Genomic DNA, 26,956 nt, shown 5'->3' with positions numbered 1-26,956 from the left:
CGTGTGTTGCTACGTAATAAACGTCAAGAGCTACAATATCCAGCTGACTCAAAGTTCAGTATGTCGTCACTGAACAGAGTTTATCATTGATTATCCAATTAATGGATTGATTAGATAATCAATCCATTGATTATTATTATTATCTAATAAGCAATCAGTTATTGATTATTGGATCAGTTATTGTGTCCTGTGTAATTGATTTGACAAAAGCAGCAGAATCAGGAATGTTTTACACTTTTTTTCCCTTTAATCAATAAGTGGATTATTGCGCATAACCTGGTGAAACAATTCTTGTTCTGCTCAGCACTATTTGTGTTTGGTTACTATCTGTAAGGCACCTGGTAGAAACAAGAAGGCCACTCATACAAATGCACAGGTGTGAAAAAAATCTAATCAAATGTTTGTTTGAAAAGATATTGGAAAAACTCATTGCTCATGGGGAAGGTAAATAAAACTAAATATTAAAAATATTACATTTTAAAATGTGGTCACTCAAATTAATTCTTACATTTGTAATGTTCTGGTTAATTTAATGAGTTTTAGAAACCAAACATATACAGTTAACATGAAAATAATGCTGCCCAGTTTAGTAGTAATGCATGACTGATGAGTGTATATCAAATAGTTCAATGCAGAGGAGCTTTCTGCAGGAATGGTGAGAGCCCTCTTCCTGATCCCCATAAACAACCTAACAAATAAAACATATTCATAATTACAAGAATGATTTTAACATTTTTATGAAAACCAAAAATCCCCTCTTGCTCATAAAAATTTGACAAACCCCAAACTATTAATACATCCAAAATCAGTGATCAAATTCAGTCCAGGCTTAACCAGATAAACCTGGTTTTGTGACTATTTACTACCAAAACAAATTAAAAATGCTCTTTTTGTGTTTTTTAACCCAAAGAAAGGCACAATAAAACGTTAAATTGCACTTTAAAGAACCTCCATTCACCTCTGAATGATGAATGTTTATGTTTGGATACAGAGTACTTTAGATTTCAAACTAGAGTTGATCAAATTCATTCCACATCACTTAGAAAAAACAAAACATGAAATAATACTTCACCTGGGGACTGATCCACACTGCCCATATATTTTTTAAAAACCACTGCAAGTTAAAAATGTATGATTTCTGTTTTAAGATTGTTAAATCTGTTCCATTCAATGCAATAATAATAATGACAATCATAACAGTAATAACACTAATAATAATACCTTTATGTATTTTTTTTAAATAACCTTTAATTTGTAAAGGTTTTGATAAAAAAAATCACAAGTAACCTACTGAAATGGAGCAGAAAGAAGAAAATGAATAGTACCAGATATGTCTGAAAACGTTTGATACACTTAGCTATCACTTAGCTATCAAGAACAACATAAATGCAACGGAATGCTTGAAAATGGCAACTATTTGCACAGAAATTCAAATATTTAATAAAAATTCATGTGCAGATGTTTCGTTGTCTATAAAGAGGAGATGTTCCTTAAATTTCCATCAGTCTGAACTGAAGACGCCTTCTGATATCTCAAACACTTCAGAGCTGTTGGTGAGGGCAACGATAACACGGAGCTCTGTAGGAGTGACACGCTTGGAGATATCTCTTTAACAAATTACTTTAGAAAATTCTAAAATCTGCATCTGCAGCAGGCCTGTTGGACGTGTACTAATCTAATTCTGAACTCTTTGTTCAGAATTAGTTTGTTTTGGTCCTCCGCTGTAGTTCACTCATCTTTAAAGTGGCGTTTCCTTTGCATCCAACATCGTACGCTGGAAGCTCAAGATTTCTGTGAAGGCACAACCTACAGAAAGAAGCACAGCAGAAATGTATTCAGTAAAACATCATAGGTCATGTAGAACACCCCATATCCACTCCATCAGTCTGAAATTACATCCTCTATGCTGATTTTATTGGCCTCCTAAAGTACTGATCAGTGATAGGCTTCATCCTTACGTTTCCACTGGTCCAAAGTCAACTCCTTGTCTTCATGCGAGTTGTCGTACGGTTGAGCCTCAGTCTCCTCTGCCGGTTCCCGAAATACAGCAAAGTAAGGCAACGACAGAGACTCCACAGCTGTCACTCTTTCCTCAGGATCTAGCAGAAGCATGCGCTCCAGCACTGCCAGGGCTATATATATAAAAAAAGGAAGAATGCAGAAATGGCTGAAAATAAGAACAAAGAAGGAAGCTTTATAAAATATATGTTTAATATACAAATAAGAAAACGGTACCTTGGGAACTAGCTGATGGAAACAATGTCTTAAGATCTTTCTTCTCTATTTTTTGGAGACTTTTGAGGTAACTTTTAGCCTAAAAGCAAATACTTGATGTTAATCCACACATACACATGATACTGTGCTCTATACATTTCTGTTGGTGTCATGGTGTTGAATTTAAGAGTTTATGAACGATATTCCAGAAGCCTGATTTAACCACCTCAAACCCAGTTGAGTTGGACCCAACTGGCTCTGAGTTTTAGCCACCCAGCTTTTGTTTTAATGAGAATTTGCAGGCTGTCCAGCTTTAACTTTATCCACCAAGTGCAATAGTCTGCTGCCTCTGGTGCTCAAACAGCCCCACGGTATGATGCTATCGTCATCATGCTTTACAATTGGCGCAGGAGCCACCAGGAGCTTTAAAAGACTCCTAAAAACATACTTGATCATATGGGCAGCAGCAAGTTTCAGTCCACCTTAAAGGCTCCATTGTGAAGCAGTGGCCTATTTTCTCAGGTCACGGCAATATGATGCTTTCTTCTTTGGGGATACTGGTGTTCCAGCAGTTTCCAGTTCTCAGCAGAAGCCTTTCTTGTTCATAATCTGCCTAATCAATTTGGATCAGATTCTTAAATCTTGAATACAGTTGGGCAACACAGCAGTACATTAATTTCAAACACACATCCAAACTTGTTTTGAAATGACTAAATCAGGTACAACTACAAGTGGTGGAGTCTGGAGTCAGGGTGAAGGTTTCAAATCAAAAATCAATGTACGGGGCGTGCTGTGGTGGCGCAGGGGGTTAGCACGCCCCACGTTTGGAGGCCTTAGTCCTTGACGCGGACGTCGCGGGTTCAACTCCCGGTCCCGACGACCTTTACCGCATGTCTTCCCCCCTCTCCTCACCCTTCTTCCTGTCTGCCTACTGTACAAAAAATACGAGCCACTAGCGCAGCAAAAACTCTTCGGAGAAAAAAAAAAGGAAAAAAAAATAAATAAATCAATGTACCAACCGTAAAGCACAATGGTGCAGGATCATGCTGTGGTGATGTTTTACCAGTGGTAATGGTGTAAGAAATAATGATAAAGGTTCTTTCTACAATATCACCATGGACATTTTTAATTCACTGAAGATGTTTGTTGTAAATTCATTTAACCTTTATGCTCCTGGTGACAGCAAGTAGACATTTAATCAGCATGATGGAGGTTAGAGAGAAAGTATTTGATAATCTCAGGATAAACTTATATGTATTCCAAACACATCTGCTACATCACATATTTATAAAGTCTCATTTTTTAAAAATCTGAACTCACATCCTCGGAATCTAGTTTTGATATGAATTCTTGACTCGGCGTTCCTGTGACCTTCATGATCTGATTCAGCTGGTCTAGATCTAAGGAGAAATATTAAGGTTCAAACACCAGAAAAATAGCAGATGAGTACAAGCTGATCCTGAAAATAAAATAGAAAATAAATCCTCTGCATAAACCCTGAGGATGAGATTGGTAAAAAAAAAAAGGATACGGTCACTGCCTTTGAAAAGGGGTTTTCCTTGCAGCATCTCTGCCATGATGCAGCCCACAGACCAAATATCCACTGTGAAACAGACAAAGCAGCACCGATAAAGACATAGCATGATAAAATCGAAGGTCATTGATCTGCAACTTGAAATGAAATGTATTTGAAAGAACATTTACAGTGCTGGCTGTTAAGGCAGCTCCACCTAGTGGATAAACAGTGTCTTGTAATTTGGTTTTCTGAGACTAATCTGAACTTCAAGTGTGTTCCGATTTCAAAATCATAGCAACAGCAGAATGATGACCTACTTCTAAACTAACCATCAAGATTTATACACTCAAGATTTATAAAATATTAATCGCGAGTCTTTTTTCATGCAGTAAATATTTTCTCCAAGTTCAGACTTTTAAAAACTTTTTTCACAGGAAAAAAAAAAGCTAATGTCATGTGACAGCAGAAACCCTGAGAAAGCGAAGGATTCACACACCAAAAAAACGAGTTCATGCCAAACATTGAAACAATAGAAGGATTGTTTTTTGTTTTTTTTTTGCTGATGAGAGTTACTGAGAACAGCACACTGATAAGAAATGGCAGTATTGGGACCTTTCTCCACAGATTTACCTGTCTGTGTGTAGTGCATCCAGTTGAGGATGACCTCCGGGGCTCTGTACCATCGGGTCACCACATAGCCTGTCATCTCAGTGTCCGCCTGCCGAGCTAAGCCAAAGTCCAAGATCTATCAGGACAATAAATGCAGACAATTGAAGAATTACTTGAACTGGGTATCATAAAACACATCTACAGATTTGGGTACCTCAGGTAGAAATGTGATAAAAGCCTCAAGGTAAATTCATCTTTTACAGCAGTACAAACAATAACAGACAGCGTCCTGACTAGTCCTATTGTAAATTAGATTTTTAATCTCAATGGATCTTTGTGTTAGAGGGGGAGAAAACCAGAGAAACGTATAAAGAATGCAGGACGATGGGCATGCTTGAGAAAATGCTCTCCAAGTGGAGGAGATTTGTAATGATTTTCATACATAGCTACTTTCCCTTTTCTACTGTCAAAAGCAACAATTGACAGTTAAAGTTGTGCAACAAAAACTTAACTGTAACCACAAGTGTTTACTTGTGTCCTCGTCCAGCTTAGAGTTTGCTAAACTTTTCTGGGACTTTAACCGGAGAAGCACGGCTTCGTCAGACAAACCCAAGATTGAGTTTTCAAGGACGCCTAGTATGAAACATAGGTATGTGGAAAAGCACCTTCTGCTCAGTGTTAAGCCTAGTGCAGAATCGATGGGCCTGTTTCTCTTCCAAAAGTCCGGAGAACATCGTTAGAGTGCATGGCAGCATAAACTCTATACAACAAGACCAGAAAACTTTAAATAAAAACCACCAAGAAACTGTACCTTGAGCTCGCAGTCTTGGTTGACGACAAGATTTCCTGGTTTGAGATCCTGAAATTGTTTACATAAAAAGCCATAAATTAGCAACTCAGAGGAAAGAAAGTCTCTGTCGTAATAGGTAACAAACCCACCCTGTGAATTATACCAGCAGAATGGATATACTGAAAGAAAGAAATAAGAGCATTAATTTAGTCAGCTGAAACATACAAAAGATGAACAAACAGCCTGTGTGAACCGTATCAGACCTTGAGTCCTTTCAGTGTCTGATAAACCAAACATTGGATTTTTTCTTCTGATAGTCTGGTCTTCTTCATCAGCTTCCCCAGATCAGTTCCCATGAATGGCATCACCAGACAGCTTGAAAGGTAAAAGCAGATTGTGATCATGTCAGATTCTACAGCACACTTTAGTACATGACCAAAGACGTTTACATTTCTTTGACGGCGCCAGGAAGAGAGGCCATAAATGAATGCTTACAAGTCTTTGAATCGGTCCAAAGAAAGGTCTGCAGTAAATACATCTAGAAGGCCAATCACCTGCATGAGAGCAGAAAATATTACACACTGGAGTCTTTCATTTTGCTAATTAGATATCAGTACGTATCTGCTATGATGAGAGCCGACCGGCCACTGATCTCAGTTTTTAATTCTGCATAAATGAAACTGACTACAGTTGCATCTCCGAAAGCTGGAATATGCAACTAATATAAAAAAGTGTTTTAAGCATTTATTTCTGTCAAAAGTGATGCTCATGTGATGTTTTAATGAAAACACAATTTTATGGAAAATTAACTAAAGACCACTAATATCCTTCATAAGAATAGAGCTCTTATATTATGGTGTACACATAATGAGGGAGACTTCTAAGGTTATCCAGCAGATAGTCACTGACAGGCGATCAGTGACCACCCCAGTCCACACCATGTGAATCTCCACAAAACTTTTAAATGATTCTCATCTACCACACCTTTTCCTTTCAGTAAACTTTCCTTTAGTATGCTTGGATACAACCCTCTTTGAACAGTCAGCTTCTTTAGCAATGACTTTTCGTTTCTTGCCCTTCATGTGGAAGGTGTCAGTCATTGCCTGCTGTTCAAATGTTAATTCAATAACTTAAAATTTCAGTTTCAAAAGTACTTTTTAAAAATTTTTTAAATCGTATGTGATATTCTATTTTTTCTGGACTTTCATCGGCTGAAACCCACACTTACAAAATCAGCTGAAATAAAAGGTTTGGGGAAAAATAAGCGAAAAGAGTAAAGAGTGATGTTGTGCCTCACATTTTCGTGTTTCATGTGTTTGAGCAGCTTCAGCTCCCTGAAGGCCCGCTTGGCGAACACCTCAGACTGGAAGGGTCTGTAGAGCTTCTTGATGGCCACTCTGGTTCCCGTCCTGGAGTCCAGCGCTGAGCTGCAGGAAGAAACGCAGCACAACAACATCACCTGACCACCTGCAGCGCTGCCAGTATGAGGAAATAGCAGCTAGGTCGGAACTTTGCTGTGATACGGGAACAAGACAGAACACCGCATGTTTGCGGGTGTATCAAAAAGGTTTTTTGGGGGTTTTTTTTACCCAGTCGCACCTGCGCACTCGCATGCCTGTCATCCACCTGTTTTTTGTTTTGTTTGTTTGCTTTTTAACTTGTATTTTCCAGACTCGTTCAGACGTTATTAAGTCGCATTCAATGATTCGGGCGGAGCCGTTTGGTGCCGCCCACGCAGTTGTAGTCATTGATAAGGGGGCCCCCACGCTGTGAGACGCACAAAATGTGCACGAAAGGCGGCTCTCTCTTTTGCTGCTGTAAACTTCACTGATTACAAGAAAGCGTTTCACCCACCGATGCTCTTCTCACATTCTAGCAGATTGCCCCGCTGGTTTCTAAGTGTTGTCTGAACGGCTCCTGCGGAGGTGTCGGCGAGCGCGTCTTCATCATCGTATGAGGAAGTGAAACAGCGTGTGTTTAACCAAGCGTGGACACTTTTTCTTTTGTTTGGCTGTAACACCGAGTGTGTGCTTGGACTGCACCATCTGTTCGCTGACGCTCTTTGTTTGATAGCCACGCATCTCTCTCCCTTATTCTCCCCCCTCACTCCCTGCCTGACTGCGTCCGCCGCCTTATAATAAAATATCTTCTTCCACTTCGCCGGAGTTCACTTACCACACAGTTCCGTACGCTCCGGTCCCCACCTGAATCAGGTCGCGGTACCGGTCCGGTACTTCCCACACGCTTTTGTTTATTTCTTGTCGGTAAAAGCCAGGTCTGACCCGCTTTGCCATGATGCGTGATGAATATCAGTTGGGACGTGTATCTCAAACACCTTCCCCTCTGATCCTGTTGTCTCTTCCGGAGCTACGCACTCATTGTCCCAGATTCCACCTATGTGCTCACTGCGCAGCACAGTTCAGGGCGCACCCTGAGGTCACCAAAAAAAAAAAAAAAAAAAAAAGAAAGAAAGAAAGAAAGAAAAAGCCACTCCCGACTTCTGCGGGAGGTCAATAATTAAAGGTGAAGGGCAGTGTTAGTTGGAAACTAGAAAAAAAACAAAACAAAAACAAACAAAAAAAACACGGCTTTAAATAGGATTCCTGGGTGCATGAGGACAGTCAGTCAGTAATTATTTGAAGACGTGCTGGGACATGAACGTCACAGACGCCCAAAGCGAGGCTGTAAAGAGATCCATCACTGACACGCAACCAGAAATAGAAGGAACTGGAAACCTTTTCATGATGTTGTGTATTGTCAGCTTAGTCTGCCAACAAAAGAGAGTAACTATTTACACTGCCTTGCAAAAAAAAAAAAATCTTTCACTCCTCTTTTACATTTTGCCACAGCTACAAACTTCAAAGTATCTAGCTGGATGCTTCCAACACAAAATATTACATTACAAGTCACATTACTGGAGTTTGTTTCATATCAGATCTGAAACATGCTGTCTGCTTTCACTTGTAAGTGGCATAGAAAATCAGCTTTTAGTTCTGGACATTGACATTTCTAACACATATTTATGTGACATGATAGAAATGATTCCTTCTGGTCCTGAAAGGCAGATATCCAGCCCAGGCTAAAGCTTTTGGGTTTTCTTCCAACTGATTTTTGGTGTATTCATCTCCCCATCAACTCCCACAAGCTTCCTGCTGGTCCCCAATGAAGAAAACAACCCCACATCATGATGCTGCCAACACCATGTTTGGATGTTGTGTTTTGTGCAGCGCTGTTTTTCTGTCACATATGACAGTTTGCATGCAGGCCATAAAGCTAAATGTGGACATATCTGACCAGAGAGTCTTCTTTGTGTTTGCTTTGTCCCTTCGTGTTTTCCCAATATTTCAACACGACGACTTTCTTCTTTTCAGTTTTCATCAAAAGCCATGTTTGTGTCATGCCCAGCTATAGCCATCTACTGATACTCTGCAGCTCCCCAAAAGTTTCAAAGGGATTCTTGGCTGCTGCTCCTTGGCTGTGATGTCAGCGTAGATGTTTGTTCACGTCTTGGTAGGTTTGTGGTTGTACCAGTTCCAAAATTGAAACAAACCCTGATCCATATTTACACACACACAGCAGAACACAAAATATCAAAACATAATTTAAAACAGGATGAGAAAATGAAATGGAAATAATACAAATGTGAAATTACTCGATAAACTCTGAAAAAGTGATTCATTAATAAGCAAACCCACTATATCCTTAAATGTACGAGTGTTGAGCCAACTCAGTAGACTGCTATAAACTGCTGCTTACAGGAACATTCAGCTGTTCTGCTGCGTATTTAAAAGTGCTTTAAATTTCCTAATGCTCACAGAAACATTTCACTGTTATCCCCACCCCGGGCTTTTTCAAGAGAGAGATTTCATTGTATGCAATAATCAAGTTCTGCTTACTACATCGTCAGTAGGGTGGCCACAGATGGGAAGTAACCAGAATATGCAATGTGCTTTAAACAACGCATGCATGGCAGTTGTTTCATCTGAATATGTCACCATCATTCATTTGCTTTGTAATTAAATGATTAAGTTATTTAATCCTTTTTGAACGGTTTAAATACAGCAATATTTATCCAAATGTCCTGCTTGGTTTAACAAATCAAAACACTCACTAGTATTAAATCTCATATTATGTTCCCCACCTAATTGACCACATGCTCTGTTTGGGGGTCTGGGATTTAACGTGGCTCTGTGGCACCTTTAACGCTCGGGTGACTGGCAAAGGCTGTCCTGGATTTTTATTTAGAGGCATCAGATTAGAGGGAGAATACATATTTGTGCCACATTTTTCATAACTGCAATGAGATGCAAGAGAAGAAAAAAGTTAAATTCAAAGTAAAAATCCAAAATCAACACATTCTGCTGAAAAGTCTGTTTAATAGCAAAAACAAAAAAGGTTACAATTGAAAAAACGACTTTTTTTTCTCGACATTTTATAGATATATTTACCTGAAAGTTACAGCAATTGCAATATTTTTCTAAAAATACATTTTCAACACGAGCAGATACATCCAGATTTGTCATTCCTCATTCAAACCTACCTGTAAAAATAGAATAATAAAAGAAAATGATGGTCCGAACCTCAGAGAGAGGCGCGATCACAGTGAGGAGGATCAAAAGCATTTACTGAACTCATTGTGCGTGTTTGTGTGTGGAGGTTTTAGCATTTCTCTCGACTGCAGTCACTCCCTTTCAAACTGACAGTCCTCATAATATTTGGTGCACTCTGGAAGTGACAACCCACAGTCTGTCAGAGGCAGGCATGTCAATACGGGACTTGTTGCCTGAATCATCATAAATAGCAGAAGTGACACTGAACAGACAGGGTGGAGGAGAGCCAAGCTGAGTTTCTGTAAACCTGTTTCTTCTGCAACCTGCACATTACGTCAGAGCCATGACTTTACTCAACGCAGTTTTTGTCATCTTCATTAATGAAAGTCTAAAAATAAATCCCAAACTGTTTAAATTTGGAAATCTTAGGCAATGGAAGAAGAGAGTCACCTCGCATCCTCCCGTCTGTTTTGTGTCATCAGGCTAATCTGTGAAGAGCCACTTCTCTTAACTCCCTCACTGCTGCCTTGCCAAAAGCTAAAAAGAAAGTTGGACAGTGAGCCAAAGAGAGGATGTAAAAGGTAAAAGAGAGTGATCAACACTTTCCAGCTTTCTTGTTCTTTTAGGCAGGGCAGCAATTAAGGAAGCGTTTAAGAAGATCAGGTGACGCAGATTTGGCGTGCCCATGCTGGGGGCTTGCTGTCATACGGCACAGGGCTCATGTCTGTTGATGATGAGGAGGTTCCCTGCTGTGGCTCCTCTCCTTCATCCCTCTCCCCCTGTGCAGTCCTCCTGTGTGAACCCACCCAAGTAGGAAGCTCCAGCCCTGGCTGAGAAGAAAACGGTTTCTCCAGAACCTTGAGGACCCGTTGGACCTGCAGCCCAATGAATTGATCACAGAGAGACATTGAAGGAATGCGGAACATTCTAAAGTCACACTAGATTGTGAAAAATGAATCCTGACCTCAGAAAAGTCCCCACTCTCAGCAGCCTCTATTGCATTCTGGGCAATGTAGTTTCTGAGCACTACGCGAGGGTTGGTGCCGTCCATCACTCTCGCCCTCTCCTCCTGCACGACCTGAATGTCGCTCTGACCCTCCAGCTCGCGGGCCAGACGTTTCCTGTGCAGTGATGATAAGACGGAAACACTCAGTTACAGTAATGGGACGCTATCCGCCTGAAAACAACATTTCCTCCCTGTCTGTCCGCCCCCTTTATCAGTCAGACTTCCACCCATCACTTGCCACGAGAAAAAAAAAACAACAAAAAAAACTAAACTCCCCCACTGTGTCCTTGCACAGCCTTTTTCTCACAGCAAGCCATTTTCCTGTCGAGTCTCTCTCAGGTAAAGCGTCTCACCTGTAGAGGGCGATCCAGGAGATCCACTCCTGAGCCTGCCTGGCTCTCAGCTCGTCCTGACTCGTCTCCAGCAGGACCTTCAGTTTGCTCATTCTGTCCAACTGTCTCGCGATGGTCGCCCTGTCTGAGATCATCTCAAACAGAGCGGGGTTGCTCTGAGCCATGGAGAGCAGCATTGACAATTCACTGTCAACCAGACAAATAAAAATGAGTCACAACAGGGCAGAAAGTCTGAATGCTGATATACAGAAAGAAAGAAATAATCATCCGTGCAAAATCATAGATTCTCTATAAGGTTCAGGTCAGTTCAGTTTATTGGCCAGTCAAACAAAGTGACATCATGATCATTAAACATCAGAACCTTTGGCAGTATTGGTAGATTCATTTTTCATCAGAAATCCTGATGAAAAATGAAGTGAGTATATAAACAAAACAGAAGGAAGCATGAAGTGCTCTAATACTTCGCTGGTAGTCAGCTGCATTGACTGTTATGCAGGGAAAACCCAGTGGACCAATACCAGTAGATTATATGGCTTCACAAATCATCACTGACTGTGGAAACTTCAAACTGGTCTTCAAGCTACTTGGATTGGCTTCAAACTTTGACTAATATTCCTGTTTGTATGTAACAATGTCACACTGTAAACCAGCTCACACAATACATATTTGCGTTTATTATTTTTTAAGCCTAATAATTATCCCTGTAAAAATATAATAATTAAAATGGAAAGTTTGTTACTTCTGCAGCTTGTTGTTTTTAATATTTTTTTCTTCCACTCACCTTTCCATTACCTAAAGAGCCAACAATGAGCTTCAGTGGCTTATTGCCCCTGAGTAGGGTTTCACTGGTTGTCTTTTTTTGCAGCAATAAGATAAGATTTATGTTAAAAAAATATTTTATTATTGCCTGTGCATAATAATAATAATCATCATTTTTCATTTCAAATCTACAGAAGAACTGATTTTTTTATTAGCTGCATACCACAATCACCTAAATTAGCAGAAACAAACACTTGAATTTTAATTTTACTACACCTTCTGGAATTAAAAATATACAATACAAGACAATACTTCCCAGAACTTCTTACTGGTGGAACTTCCTCAGTTCCAGCAGTAAGAAATACATACCGTAATATATCACCACTGCCCTCTTGAGTCAGAAATGTGAACTACATTAAATTAAGTAAATGCATAGATAGTTATAAAACTAGTACTTTTGCCTTTTAATCAGGTCTTTGGAGTACTAGCTATGACAACTATGCCTAAATAGTAGAGCTAAGAGACAATGGCACCTCGATGTTAGCTCATAGTTTAACTATATTGAATTCTGTCAAAAGACTCTATCATATGCAATATTTTTAAACTGGGAGTACCAGGGTTTCAACCTCTCCCCTGAAGTCCCGAAAGAGGGTAAAAAGACCTGAGTCCAAACTGACGATTCTGATGGCTCAAATTAGCATCCCTTTTTCAATTGTAAACGTGGCCATTGACCGTCAGGCCAGAAAGGAGGAGTGGAAAATCATGCAAAACTGGTTATAGCTAAAATAACCAAATATAGCTAAAATCCTTCAGGTCGGTCGACCCGTCTCTGGGCTCCAAAGGTAGAAATGTTAACATAGGACCCTTCTCTGGTACTCACAGTAATATAATTCGCATTTAGAATAATTTAGCAATTCTTTTAAAAAATCTAGCATTTTTCTTCTTCACATTTTAAACAGGGTATATTACTGTCCTTGCAGAACATGATGGATAAATTTCCAAACAAAATTTGTTGATAATGTAATTGAGAACTATCTTTTAACAAGCAAAAACAGTTTTCCTCAGACTCTTAGTTTTAATCAGCTACATATATTCATCTCAAAATGCACGCAATTCTGCTGAACACGCCATTTTTAATCTAATTATTACTATTATCCTTGTTTGTTATCTGTATATCTCACCGTGGATCCATTGTGGGTGTGTTGGCTGACTTTAGCTCCTCTAAAGAAGCACACTGCTCCAGGAGGAGTTCTGAGGCTTTCTTAACGATTTCCTCGTCTCGCTCCGTTTCTCCCTCTGATGGACAGGAAATCTGAGCTAAGTTACGGAAGGTGTTCGTGAAGTCAGCGCCTGCAGGAAAGAAATGGAAAATTAGTCAATCAATACTCATTTGATTTAATGCAAACATCCCACGCTGCAGGCCAACCTGTGTCGTGCATTGTACGCAGCAGCTCGGTGATCAGGATCTCGTCCTCGGGTTCCTCCTTTCTCAGCAAACCCAGTTTCTTCCTCATGTTCTCCAGGTAAAAGCGGTTGAAGTGATCCAGGTATTCATCCGTCACAGCCTTTGCTCGATCTGGTGGCAACTCTGGAGCCAGAGCCTCTGCCAGCTTCACCAGGTTCCACCTGCAGATGGCCGGCTGGGCCTTGTACGAATATCGCCCAGAGTTGTCTGACGCATTGCAAATGAAATCTGGATCAAACCTGAAATGGATATGGAAAGCTTTTACCAACCTACGCAGACTCATTGTGATTGCTTATTTATTTGCTTTTAGTGATAGAGTTACAATGAGTCACAGAGCACAGACAGTGAAATTTAGAAGTAAGAGGACAGGAGATTGGCAAGAAGTTTAAGAGTCAACATTTTACTGAGCTGCAAGAGCCTGGAAAGCCACTGTCATAGTCCAAAATGCTGTGAGTTTAACAACATGGACAGAGACCAAGGAAGAAGTCCCTGCTTCAAATTCAACACCTCTCCGAACAGCTAATAATTTCTAGTCGCTGACATGTACAGGCCAACGCCTTCTGGGGAAATGTTTATTGTCAAATTGGACTAAGATTAAGTTAATTTCTCAAGGGATCAAGGTGGAATTTTCACATCTAGGAACACTGAAAAAATTGTCAGAAAGTGGTTAAAAAGAGCAAAAGATCCCTCATAAAACTGGTTTTGGGAAGGATAAACAAGCTAACAGCAGCTCTGGATTAGATCTAACTTCAAGACAACTGAAAGTTTATGAACTAAACATTAAGGTTTATTTATTTAGATTAGCGTTAGTTTCATATACTGACAGTAAAGTCAGAAGCTTGTCGATGGGGACAAAAAGCGAGTGGCTTGTTCCTTTTAACCATATTAATTCAAATATTACTGGGGCTTGTCTATATAGTTGTCAACCACTGCAGATGAGCAAAAACCAACAATAAACCGAGACCTCTGTGCATCCACTTGCTAATATGTACATGTCTCAACAGCCCATTATATTATTTTCTAAATAACCATAAAGTCAATCATTCCACATGAACATTGCAACCTCTATGCCTCACCTGTCCATGAAGCCATACGGACCATAGTCCAGAGTGAGTCCCAAAACACTCATATTGTCGGTGTTCAGAACTCCGTGACAGAATCCAACACACTGCCACTGAGCCACGAGTCGAGCTGTACGGGACATCACCTAAAATTAGAGAGACAAGAGGAAGACATCTCCAAATATATGAAAAACTTAAAACACAGGTTTTAGACATAATGTGACCTTATGTTAAGCAGGTATGGACAACTCAAACACATGAATAAAGCTAAATACTTGTTAGATAAAGCAAACAGAAAGGTGAACCAATTCAACAAAATAAACACCACATGTAATTCTGGAACATTATTGCAGTACATCCCAACTAAAGTAGTACCTTCCAGCTAACTTAGTTTTTATGTGCCAATAAACCATCCTTTACCATCTGAAATCAGCATGTTTACAACAAGTCACTGTAAACTCTTACCTCTCTAAAGAAAGCCACATTTCTCTCCAGCCGGTCTGGATGATCCCGCTGGATTTCAGGGTAAAACATTTCAATGACATAATCCAACATCTGACCTCGGATCTCTTCCCGTCCGTAACTGGGACCCTGACGCCCCGTGAACTCGTCAGCCGGTTTGAAGATCTCAAAGGAACCGAACCTGTGCAGAAAAAGAAAGACTCAGTGAAAACATCAGGATGGTGTCAGACATCTGAGATATATGACACAGGAAAGTCACTGCTTACCTGAGGAAGGTGGGAGCGATGCGGAGGACCACTGAGCATTTCTCGTAACAGGGATTCCCGCTGTAGTAGATGTCCCTTATAACCTTGCTGTCAGAGGTGACCACGGAGCCTGCTCTGGTGGTGGGGATACCGAGGAAGAACATCGCCTCACTGCAAAGGAATTCTCTTACACTGGATCGCAGGACTTTTCGGCCATCAGCTTTCCTGTGGGGGGATGTACTTCATGTTAATGTTGGATGACAGAAGAACACAAAGCAGTTTGGAAAGCAATACAATATTTTTATTCCTTCAATTACTTTCCTTTCACTCAAAAAGTACAGCCATAAAAACGACGAAGACGAACTCTGTCAATCCTGTCACCTGGAATATGGGGTCAGTCCCGCTCCTTTCACCTGAATCTCCCACCGCCCGCTCGGATTTTCCCGGAGCAGCTCTGGATTTTGTCCCGGTGGAACCGTCACCTCTCCAAGGTAACAGGCGGCCCCGTCCCCCAGCTGCCCGGCAAACTGGCCGAACTGGTGACCGCAGTAGCAGTGAGCCGCGGGCTCGGATCCAGGCATGACTTTAGACCCGCTCAGGTACTCCGGGCCGAGAGGGTCGTTCATAACCTCTTCTCCGGCAAGCCCCAGCAACGCTAGGGCTTCGCCCGAAACGGCCACGAACCGAGGGTTGCTCAGCGGCTCAGGATTAACTCGAGAGAAACACGCTCCTTTCACTATGCGGACCCCCGGCTCGTCGGACGGGTCCAGGGGAAGTTTCTTAAGGGCGACGTTATCAAAGTCGAGTCGTTCCAGAGCGGAGCGACCCACGGCCAGACCCATCTCGTCCATCCTGACTGTGCAGAGGACTCTGAAGACTGTCACACGGGGCAGGAAGAGGCGCGACACTCCCAGCCGGGGTCCTAAATAAGCCATATAAACCAGGCCATCGGTCTGTTAGTGTCCTGTGGCGCAGTCTGAACTGTTTAGGCTAATCACGCTTTCATAATCCTACGAGCGACAGCGGATGTTTGGGAGGCTTCGTGTTGTTGCACCTTCAAATGCTCGACTTGAAACAGCAAAGGCGGAACTCTAAAGTGGGGAGAATAACAACGGGGGACGGGTGTCAATCTGGTGGGCTATTATTAAAGATATTTATTTAACAGAATACATGTCTTAAAGCTGTAAATGATCGATTTTCATTCGTGAGAGTGGCATTTTTAAACGACCGATTACTGCTTAGTACGGAGCCTCATAGGGGACATGGTGAAATATATAATAAATAAATAAATAATGAAAAACGTTTTACTTTCGGTTAATTCAGTGCACTGAAGCACATTTTAATTGTTCCAGATAGATACATGAGAATAGATTGCAAAAACGAAAAAAAAAAAAAAAAAAAAAAAACTTGAGAAACACAGAAATTCCCTCTTGTACATGTATAAACTATTTTAAATCATCCACAGCCACTGTAGAAAAACTAGTCCATAGCATATATTGGTTCCCAACCCTGGTCCTCAAAACCCGCGCCCTGCATGTTTTAGGTGTCTTCTTGATGCCACACACGTAAATAACTAAATAACAGGCTTCAGTAGCACTGCAGCATGCAGAGAGGAGGTCATGCAATCATTTAAATTAGATGCGCTGAAACAGACCTGCGACCTGTCCAGGGTGTATCCCGCCTCTCGCCCAGAACGTTAGCTGGAGATAGGCACCAGCAGCCCTCTCGACCCCACTAGGGGACAAGGGTGTTAGAAATCACCAATGGATGGATGAAACAAGACATAGACAAACAAGACATATCTAAAACATGTAGGGCTGGGGGGTCTGAGGACCAAGAGAGAACGCAGCTCTAAGGAGAACTAGTGGATGAAAACACATGACAAACAGACGATGGGAAAAGTTTGAGCCACAGGTCTAAAATGACCAAATTGTAAGAGAAGTTTAGTTCAGTATTATGTTAAAGATTGACATTATCCTATAATCTAAAGACACATACCAATCACAGAACAAGACAGACGCTAAAGCAAAAATAGTTTACTTTTACTATTATAGAAGAGTCAGTGTTTGGTACGTTTACAGTGACAAAACAAGTCAAGGGTGCAGGCTAATCAGTTAATACGACCAATACAGCCATTCATACTCTCTTCTCGAGTTCTCAGGCATACAGCAAATTATATATTTTTTGTTGAATGTACTCGGATACAAATCTGAAAACAACATATCTGGCCTGCAACAACTTCAGTTTTTTAATGCATTTCTTCAAAACGTTTTAATCAATCGGAAGACTGGTTATCTGAATAAGCTCAGACGGTAAATAGCTGGCACTGGTTTTAATTATATTTTTTAAAAAATAAATGTACATTACACTCTTCATCAATTCATTGGACCCATTTGTATGTTATAATAAATTATGTTCAGTAACTCATTTCACGTCCCTTATTTTGATTTACAATTAAAAGCAAAAATACTTAAGTCACTTAAATTACCTGGATACCTACAATAGATTTTAAATCATGCATTTATGTTGACAGAACTTACTGTACTATACTTTGACACCCTCCTTTTTGATCCAGGGTTGTCTTTTTTGTTATACATGCAGTAACAGAACACAATATGGATACACATGTGTTGGTGATAGGCTTTAGCAGAAGAGGCAATCAGAGGGTCAAAGGCAGCAGTGATAAAGCAAGGCTAAATTTCCAGGTTACAGATTTTGTTCAGCAGTCCAAATAAAACAGATTTATAAATGCACAAACCATTATGGTCACACTTTACTCTGAGGGAAACAAATCAACTTTCATTTCTATCTAGTTCCACAATTTCACAATAAATATGAATGCATATTTTAGGACAGCCAATGCACTGACTGTCAGCTGATTAAAAATATGGTACACTTAACACATGATGGCTGGGTCCATCATATTAAAGGGTAAAATAAAACATAAAATGTTCTCACCCCACTGTTTTGTGAGGCACCGTGAGGCCTCCTGAGCATCAGTGTTCCATGAAAATGTTGCAGTTTTGGTAAAATTTCAACGTCATCATAAACGTCATGTCCTCTCATTACAAAATAGTAAGATGTTCAAACTGTTGATAATTGCACTAATCATTCATTAGATGAAGATAACAAAAATTGGATTTCATAGTAGCCCTTCCAGCTGAAACATGAGGCACTTGGCTGTAAAGTTCATAGCAAAGAGCAATCACCAGAGTTTCTTCTGCTAATCCTGAATGTGAGGAATGAGCACCATGCAAATATAGTTGAAATTATTTTGTCAAAAATCATGATCAACTTTCTAGTTCAGACACACAGTGAAATTAATCTAATCTGTTTATATTTAAATACCACTATAAGTTACGTCCTCTTTTAAAGTGCTGGACCAATTACCAAGAATCTGCCCGGTACTCAGAAAATGGCTTCTTTCAAAAACAAAAAAAAAAAAGTGTCCTATTATGTCCAGGAAAATTATTCAATTTGATTCCTAGGATGATTAGCAAAATAAAGCCGTGTGTAAATAAATTTCAGGAACAACAGGGATATGTTACTCTAATAGGAGCACATTTATGCAAAGTATAATTGCAAGAAATGCAGGATTAGAGTACAGTTGTGGTTTCTTTGGCAGTACAGTCCCACTGTGCCTATAGGGACATCAATAGGAGGTGAAAGGTTCTTGACCCCAGAGAGGTCCTCATCAGTTCCCAGGTGTGAGCTGGTGCACCCATTCGTCCAGCCTCACCTCCTGCTTTTAAGGCCATCGGTGATAAATGCATCTTTTTTTAAAAATCAAATCTTGTGTGAAAGACGGCTTAGAGAGGTCCAGCGGGGTCAGGCGACTGGAGCCGAAGAGTCTCAATCAAAGACTGGACAGCTGGTAATGTCAGCAGGGTACGACCTAAACCTCCTCCGACTCGATAACAGGCATAACCCAGCATTCCCATCAAGACGCCCTTCACAACAGTGCGTAGCATCCAGCTGAGTTGTGAGGGTGGTGCAACACTGAAGGAGAGAGAAAAAGCAGAAACAAAAATATTTGTTTCGTCCTGCGACGACTTTTTTTTGTATTCAATTACCGGGTAGAAAACCTACGTCATGATTTCTTGAACGTTGAGCTCCATATCCCAGTTGCGTTCAATGCCAGGGACATGACCCATTCCTACAACTCCAACAACAACAGCAGGCACTTCTATTGGAAAAGGAATGTCACATTTTGTTATTTATATCGCTTAAAGAAACATAGTGCCATTTTATAGCACAATCAAGTAATTATATTACCTTTAGTCGTTCTCAAAATGCTGCAAATAACAAACGTGACTTAAAGGAAATTTGACTCAGCAATTTAATGACTTAAAATTTGTGACTCTTTATAAAGCTCCTGTCTATTTTACATAATCCTGCCCCTTTAAAATCTCAAATTATTAATATGTATAACAAAGATATTAACCGAGGTGAGAACTTTGAAAATCCGCAAAAGTGGTGTTGTCCAATCTGACTGAGCAGGAGCTCTTATGAAAAGAGGAGTGAGTCTAAACTCACTCCTCTTTTCAATATATGTTTAGACTGTATAAACATATATTCAGTTTATACAATTACATGATATGATTAGTTCACTGACAGATATCTCTGTAATGGCAAATTAAGGAAAAAATGCAATACACACTCTGGCCATTGGATGGCGACTCCACACAGTGTGTTGCCTGGCGGAGTTTGTGTGTGAGGTAGATATCCCTTTCAGCCACAATGGTTTGATGGAGAGCAGGAAACTCGCCGATCATCTCAGACATGGTTTGCTCCAGCAGGTCCTTCTGTTTACACTTCTCTACGTCTTCTTTACTGAAACATCGCGCACACAATATATAACGCTTAGCTAGAGATAATGAAGTAAAAAAAAAAAACAAGTGTTTGAAGTGCAAATGTAATGTTTCAGGGGGTATTCTACAGTGGATAAACTTTGTGAAAATGACTTGAACCAAAACAACAACAAAAAAAACCTGTAAATGTTCATTAAAAGGATTTACAGTTTGATTCTTTGAGACAAACTTTTGTTTTTTTATGTTTTGCACAAACTTGTTTTGTCTCAAAACATTTTAATTGGGAGACCAAAGCATGTCTCAGCTGAATTATTAAAGACATGCTTTTAAATATTACTTAATTTTAGGTTCCCAGGAGAGGCTAACCTAACTATCAGAAGCTTAACAATAGAAACAAAATCAGTTTAAATTGGCGCTTTGAATAATGCACTTTCAATCAGATACACCATACATGGGCTTCTTAAAAACACTAGCAGATTTACTGGAAGTTCTGATCTAAACACAAACAGATATCAAAGATTCTTAAATGTTCACTGCAATCTTTGTAATTAATAACTGATCCTGTGATTTGCACCAAATTCAGCAGGTGTCATAATTTAATGTTCCCTCAATGTTTTGCTTTTGCCCACTAGATCCATTCAATAAAAATCAAGCCACCATGCCATCAGCATGACTAGTGAGACATCAACATCGAGGTAAAGATGGAGGATTTTTTGTTCATTTCTTAAGCTGCAATTTGATGCGGTTTTCAACCAAGCATCCAATTTCATCGTAGATAAAAAAAAAAAAAAAAGAACGGTTCATTAGGGGAGTTTGTACCTGATTGGATCTGACAAAAAGCAAAGACCCCAGGCCAGACGGGCCTTCTGCCATAAACTGAGGGCAGCTATGGTCCTCTTTAAAGTCACTGGGATTGGCCTGTCCCCAAGGTGAAATTTACAGAATGGAACTCGTCCCGCCTGTGAGGAAAGAAATACTTTCAGATTACCAAAATACATCGAGAGTACATAATTAAAACAACTAGGCCTATATTTCCAATAGGCCTAGGATAAAGCCTGTTTAAGGTAACTGCTCTTTGTGAGACATGGAGGAGGAACTGCAGTTCTAGATGACACACCTCCAAGTCAGAAATGACAAAATTGTGTGTGGCATAGGTTTGGCACGACACTCATTTGTGCAACACAAGTTTCTGAGTGACTTACCTCAATATAAGCCTCTCGAAATTCTCCTCCAGGTGCCATTCCCAGTTGCTCAGTGATGTGAGCAGAAACTTTGAGCAGGAGAATCTGCATCAGGCCGGACATAAGCCCATTCTGAGAGAGAGACAAAGAAGAAACATTTCAACTGCAATACAAAACACATAAACACAAAAACTGGTTGTTGAACTGAAGTGCAGCCAGAAGTTGTGGTTTGACAAATCATATCCCAACTCTCTTGCGCAACTGAGGTTCTCGGTTGCCTAAATACTTTTGGGAATCCAGGTGTTATTCCAGACAGCAATCTCAAATTGGGCAAACAGATAAGTACAGTCATTAACTCAAGCTTTTTTCCACCCCCAAACAATGACTCATTGCTGAAGTGAAGCCATATCTCCCTTGTAAAAAGGACCCCGAGAAGGTTGTCCATGCTTTTATTACTTCTTGTCTGCAGTTGTTTATATGTTGGGCTAGATCAATCATCTCTGCAGCTTGTGCAAATAATTCAAAACATTGCAGCTCATCTTTTAACCAGCACAAAGAAGCATGAAGATATAACTCCAGTCTTAAAATGTCTCTATTAACTTCCTTTTTGTATTAGTATTTATTTTTTACATTTTATTGCTCACGTTAAAAGTTTTAAATTTCTTTTAAATAATGTAATATTTAATTGGAAGGATAATCAGACAGATACTATTATTTTGTCACAGGAGCATAACATCAGAAATCATAATTCATCAATTTAAAACACTACATACAAGTTATATTCACACAGCAGGTCTTGATGCTCAGTTCAATTTTGCTTTTTTCTTTTGTGTGGTCGTTCATTCTACTAATTCAATGTGACCCCAATGAGACTTCTGTGTTGTCCCACAGCAGCGTGCCGTTTAATATCTGAAGTAACATCAGATGCTGCCATCTATGGATTTTAGAGTTATTGAGTGATGGGAGCCCACAGTATTGCCACAATGGAAGCTAGTAAAAAAGCACACAAAAAAACACACTTCTAATAGCGTGTGAAGCATTTGACTGCAATTATGTTTGGATGTGTAATCTGAACCAGGAGCGGTGGGATGTGATGCGCTTCACTAACAGACTTCTTTTATAATAATAATCCCCCCCCCCAGTGTTTACGTCCAGATTTACCTTATCTGGCTTCTTCTGGTGCAGAATTATGAGACGTGCCTCATATCAATAACGTAAAAACCAGATAAAATGCGACATGACCGTTCTGGCTGCAGACGTTTTGAAAACTATAAAACTAAATGTACCCGATTTAGTTCCACATATGGAAGCTGCACAAATAGGATATTTTTTCTTTGGAAGATGAAAAGATCAGAATTAGACCATTCAGATTGCCATGAAAAATTTAAATAAAAAATCTGATTTGTGTGAATGTAGCTCCAGATAGAGGCTGCAAAATACTTGTGACAAAAGCCATTTTAAACAAACTCCATACACCTAAACAACATATTTGTGTGTTAGAGTGTTCCAAAGTACAATCCTTAATCCAACTCATTGTGGAGGCCAAGACTTGAAAAGTGATTATTATAAGCCCACTCCATCTAATCTGATGGAACATTACCTATTTTACAATGTAAAATGGTTATAGATGCACAAAGCTGGCAAAAATATACCTCAGAAGATCTGCAGGTGTAACTGGTGAAAGGTGGTTGTGCAATGTATTGGATCAGGGCAGATGCACACATTATGCATATCATACATTTTGGATGTTTATTCGTAAAAATGTCTTAGAAACATGTATCGTTTTCCACTCACTACACAATTATTCACTGCTTTTTATTTACCGCATAAAATCTACATTTGCTTACTTCATCTGTGATATTTAATTCTCCATTAATAATAGCTCAATGCAGCAATCCTTTTTACTGTGAAATATCACAACACCACCATTTTTCTTGTGTTCTGATTCTGCTACAAACTTGCTGTACAAGTTTATATTTATATCACCACCACTTTTCCAAATCAGATTTGATCAGGTCTGTCTGAAAGCCTAACCTGCTTGATGGCTTGCTGAACCTTCTCCAGGTTGATGTCTTTGGCTTCCCTCAGCAGCGTGTTCTCATCCATACGTAACATTGACACCCTGTACTGGCAAAGCTCCACCACCACCACGTCTGGCTGCACAGCACGGATTGTCTGGACGAGGGGCAGAAACGGAGTTGAATGGGATGGATAAGACATTGGGTGCACAATAACATCAAAATGTGAGAAAGACAAGTGGAAAACACCCAATAAGTAAAATGAATGAAGAAAGTTTCAGGGACAAGAAATGAAGACCAGATGATACTTGACTAAATGAACTCACCAACCCAATTATCACTGACACCAAGAGGGAAAGTCATTATCACTTAGCCTCTGTTAATTACGCACATTATTTTACTGCCATTTCACGGAGTACCACATTTTTAAGAAGATGAGAGCAACTCTACATTCTGCCAATTCTACATTCCTCGTCTTTGCCTGTTCAGCTTACCGTCGTCACATCATTTTTGCTGTCCTCGCTGAAATGGGCAGTGCCCACCAAGTACAGGATGCTCCCGTCAGGAGCAGTGAGACGGGTCACCGTCTCTGGGAGCTCAGGGGAGTCCTGGCGGAGCTGGGCTCGGAACTGCCACAGCATCTCCAACGTTTCACCATCCGCTGGACAGCAGAGGTGGTTAATGAAGCCAGTATTAAAATAGTAAAACTGTTATGTTAAAATCTATCAAAACCACTCCTACCAACACCTTTACTTTAGACATTCCCTAGGTAAGATGAAGTTCTGTTTGGAAATAATTATACATAGTCACCAGAGAGCAAGATTTCATGACGGTGGCTGCATAAATGTTTTAAGGAACATGTATGCAGAAAACCTTTTCTTAATCACTACACACAGAGATGCAGCTCCACAAATATTGGAAATTGTGGACAAAATTTAACACTTATTACAGAAAGTGGAACTTGTGGATTTATTACCCACAGAGTGAAGCATTTCAAGTTTTTTGAGTATTGTGAACAAAATAAATATTGAAAGCAAATAATGTCACACCCTCAAAACACCTGCAAAGGTTTCCGAACCCTCTAAAAAGTCTCTCATGCTCGATCAGTAGGACACAATCAAGGGGAAGACTGCTGACTGGAGAGATGTCCAGTGATTGGCATCTTCCACAAGTACACTAAACCACAAAAGATCATTGAACAATGATATTTTGTGGTTGTACAAAGACAATGATCTTTTGTGCGTTTCTTTAGTATAATTCTGTATCCTAGCTGCTGTCCTTAATTGATAAGCTAGCTGCCCTGCACCTCAATAAAATCACAGGCTGATCAACTCTATGCCACACCACACTGATGCAATAATTTGTGCAATTGGAGACCTAATAAAGTACTGAATGAACATACTTTTCCAAAGCCTGGCAATTTTGTTTAAAATATTTCTCTTTAATTCATTGAATGCAATACTCTACTTTCCCCAGACACAAAGTTTTGAATTTTCATTATCTATAATCATGAAAATTATAAATTGAGGGATGGAATATTTCACTCTATGTGTAATGAATCTATATAACACCCAGGTTTCAGTTTTTGAAATGAGTGTCAAAAATATCAAACTTTTTATGATATTCACATAATTTTAGATGTACCTATTGCTGAGTTGCAGACACGTGACTCGGATGACGCGCGAAATTCAAATGGAGGTCCGGAAGTGGACTTCTCTGCATTCAAAATGGATCACAACGAGTACGCGGCTAATGCCCTAAATAGGCTGAAACAGACGAGGCATCTCGAAAAAAAATACACGTATATTTAAGATATGATCCGATTTGTCTCGGTAAAAAAGACTTCTCTTATAATTTTCAGGATTTATCCAGCGTCGAGGCCATCCACATAACTATTTAGTGCTGCACCGTTCATATTATACGACGAGCCAGAAGAAAGTTTTCAAAAGCCTGGATAATACAATTATTTAGTTTCAGGTTGGGTAAGGCATTTAGGATCAAAAGAAACATTAAATAACTGTCGACTTGTTTCTGCCGGGTGAGTAGTGAGTTGTGCTATTTTAAGTAATTAGTCTACTACGGTAACAATGCTATCGCTAACAACAAGTTACGAAGCTGGAGCATAAAAATAATATATCTTAACATGTGAATGGTTGTCCATCTGGAAATACGATTTAAACGATGTGATCGCTACCTGTTAGAAAGCGTGCTCTGCAAACGCTGACATTGTTAGTTACCGCACCTTCCGCTTCTAGCTGTAGATTGTTGATCCACTTTTCGCCTCTATTTTCAGTAATTATTATTATTATTTTTAATTTAACTCCCATGTGACCAACTACCTTCGAAACACGAAAATAACGTCGATCTTTCTCTCTATTAGAACGGTTGGAACATGACACGTACTAATCTGAAACCCAACAATATTGCTCAAGATTACATTGTTTTTGTTTAATTTTTTTATTTTTAAAAACATTATGTAACAGACCAAAAGTATTTGTTGCAGTAAACTGAGAAACTGATGCAGGCGACTTCAAAACTTTTTGAATTAAAATGTTGCCTAGCAAAGTGTTAACTCAGCACACAATCCAGATCATTTACCAGTTGTCAAACAGTGCAATTGTGAACACATGTTTTTGTTTCAATTTGACAATGACGTAAAAACCAAAAGCATACCCATTCCTGGTGCTATACAAGGTGGCTTGTCTCCTGAAGCATTCTCTGTCGGACCAACTGACCCGTCCTGTGAGACAACCAAACAGCAAGGCATCATCAACGTCTGATGTCTTGTTCAGCTCTGCTCGAGATTAAGAGATAACTAAGTCTAGCGGATCAATAGAGACTAGAGAAGATTTTCCAAAAAATTTTAACTAAAGGTACATCAGCGTGAAACTTAACAGTGTCACTCAATCTATCGTCACACAAGCTTGTTTTTTTTTTTTTTTTCTTCTTCTCACCTCTGATTTGTTGTCTTCGTCCATGTTTGGAGAAAACGAAAACTGCGTGCGACATGGAGAATAAGAGGAGTGAGACTGTGAACAGTGAGGCGTTCACTGACAGTTGGACACGCACCGACTGCTGACGTTGCCTTATGCGTACGTAACACGACAACTACCGGCTTGGCTAAAGGTGGCTAACAGTTACAACGCAGAAAATGTTGCTGTGAAAAGTGGCGACTGTCGCTAAAAGAATAAATCAAACGTACAGCGAGATCTCCCAAAGATGTCATCGCTATGAAAACGAAGAGAAATCTATGAGAAAATAACCTGTCAAAAATGCGTTTTCGAATATTTTTTTTTATAAATACATTTTGCTGTACCAAGTGTAAACACTTTCCTTACAAAAAACTTCACGGTTTTGCTAGCTTCCTGCGAATAAGGCTAACTCGGGCTAACATAAGCTAGCCAATTCAACCAAAAATTGGTACTGTATGTATTTTAAACCAAAATAAATGTCCAATATAACCAGTTGCTGTATCATGTAGGACTTCACGAACTCACCAAAAATGTTGCAGAACAAAATGTTACTTACAAAGCCAGCGCGTCTGTCCCACTGCTGTTTGCTAGTGTAACAGAGCAACACTCGGTTGGTTAATACTGACAGCCGCGGTGCATTCTGGTACATGTAGGCACATGCAACCACATCAAGTTTTTTAGAAAGAAAATGTTTTATTCGTGTTTTCACTAAGACATTTCACAAGGTACAGTCAAATTCTGGACTCTGCGTGTGCAGTAGCTTTTCACACAGTCAGAGGTTTCTCTTTGTCAGCTGTAGGCTAATGTGAAAATCAACACAGAACATGAGTTTTAAGCAGAGTCATTAACAACTCACTAGTGCTTCTAGTCGTAAAGTGCTTGTGGATGCATTTAGTGTGCTTGAGTATTATCATGAGGCAGCCTTAGGAGTATAATGTTGAGCT

At 39.8% G+C, this 26,956-nt stretch overlaps 3 protein-coding genes across 4 annotated transcripts; all 3 read right to left on the bottom strand.

The window, feature by feature from the left end:
* Positions 1–224: 224 nt before the first annotated feature.
* LOC102233918 (mitogen-activated protein kinase 12-like) lies at positions 225–7,558 on the bottom strand. Its single transcript, XM_005803253.3, has 12 exons — positions 7,305–7,558; positions 6,427–6,556; positions 5,625–5,683; positions 5,393–5,504; positions 5,279–5,308; positions 5,151–5,198; positions 4,361–4,475; positions 3,746–3,817; positions 3,535–3,614; positions 2,236–2,314; positions 1,959–2,132; positions 225–1,806 (listed from the first exon to the last, which is right to left on the bottom strand). Exons 1-12 carry the CDS (start codon positions 7,421–7,423, stop codon positions 1,739–1,741), a joined length of 1,086 nt encoding a protein of 361 aa, XP_005803310.1. The 5' UTR covers positions 7,424–7,558; the 3' UTR covers positions 225–1,738.
* Positions 7,559–9,494: 1,936 nt separating this feature from the next.
* selenoo (selenoprotein O) lies at positions 9,495–16,100 on the bottom strand. The gene is made up of 9 exons (XM_014470326.2): positions 15,412–16,100; positions 15,052–15,255; positions 14,789–14,966; positions 14,339–14,469; positions 13,224–13,501; positions 12,979–13,147; positions 11,039–11,224; positions 10,644–10,800; positions 9,495–10,554 (listed from the first exon to the last, which is right to left on the bottom strand). Exons 1-9 carry the CDS (start codon positions 15,963–15,965, stop codon positions 10,330–10,332), a joined length of 2,082 nt encoding a protein of 693 aa, XP_014325812.2. The 5' UTR covers positions 15,966–16,100; the 3' UTR covers positions 9,495–10,329.
* Positions 16,101–17,051: 951 nt separating this feature from the next.
* Positions 17,052–26,676, bottom strand: trabd (TraB domain containing). Of its 2 annotated transcripts, none has more exons than XM_023344074.1 (10): positions 26,569–26,676; positions 25,995–26,036; positions 25,714–25,780; positions 23,535–23,701; positions 23,057–23,197; positions 21,044–21,154; positions 20,661–20,800; positions 19,691–19,863; positions 19,120–19,216; positions 17,052–19,029 (listed from the first exon to the last, which is right to left on the bottom strand). In XM_023344074.1, exons 1-10 carry the CDS (start codon positions 26,659–26,661, stop codon positions 18,840–18,842), a joined length of 1,221 nt encoding a protein of 406 aa, XP_023199842.1. In that variant the 5' UTR covers positions 26,662–26,676; the 3' UTR covers positions 17,052–18,839. The 2 variants fall into 2 exon arrangements, with proteins under 2 accessions (XP_023199842.1, XP_005803311.1); XM_005803254.3 differs by lacking the exon at positions 26,569–26,676 and adding an exon at positions 26,538–26,561.
* Between the last annotated feature and the right edge of the window lie 280 nt (positions 26,677–26,956).

This window comes from Xiphophorus maculatus, chromosome 2 (assembly GCF_002775205.1).
Source record: "Xiphophorus maculatus strain JP 163 A chromosome 2, X_maculatus-5.0-male, whole genome shotgun sequence".
In the NCBI taxonomy this organism is placed as follows: Eukaryota; Metazoa; Chordata; class Actinopteri; order Cyprinodontiformes; family Poeciliidae; genus Xiphophorus; species Xiphophorus maculatus.
The sequence above is the reverse complement of the archived record's forward strand: the minus strand, read 5'-3'. Positions and strand labels throughout refer to the sequence as shown.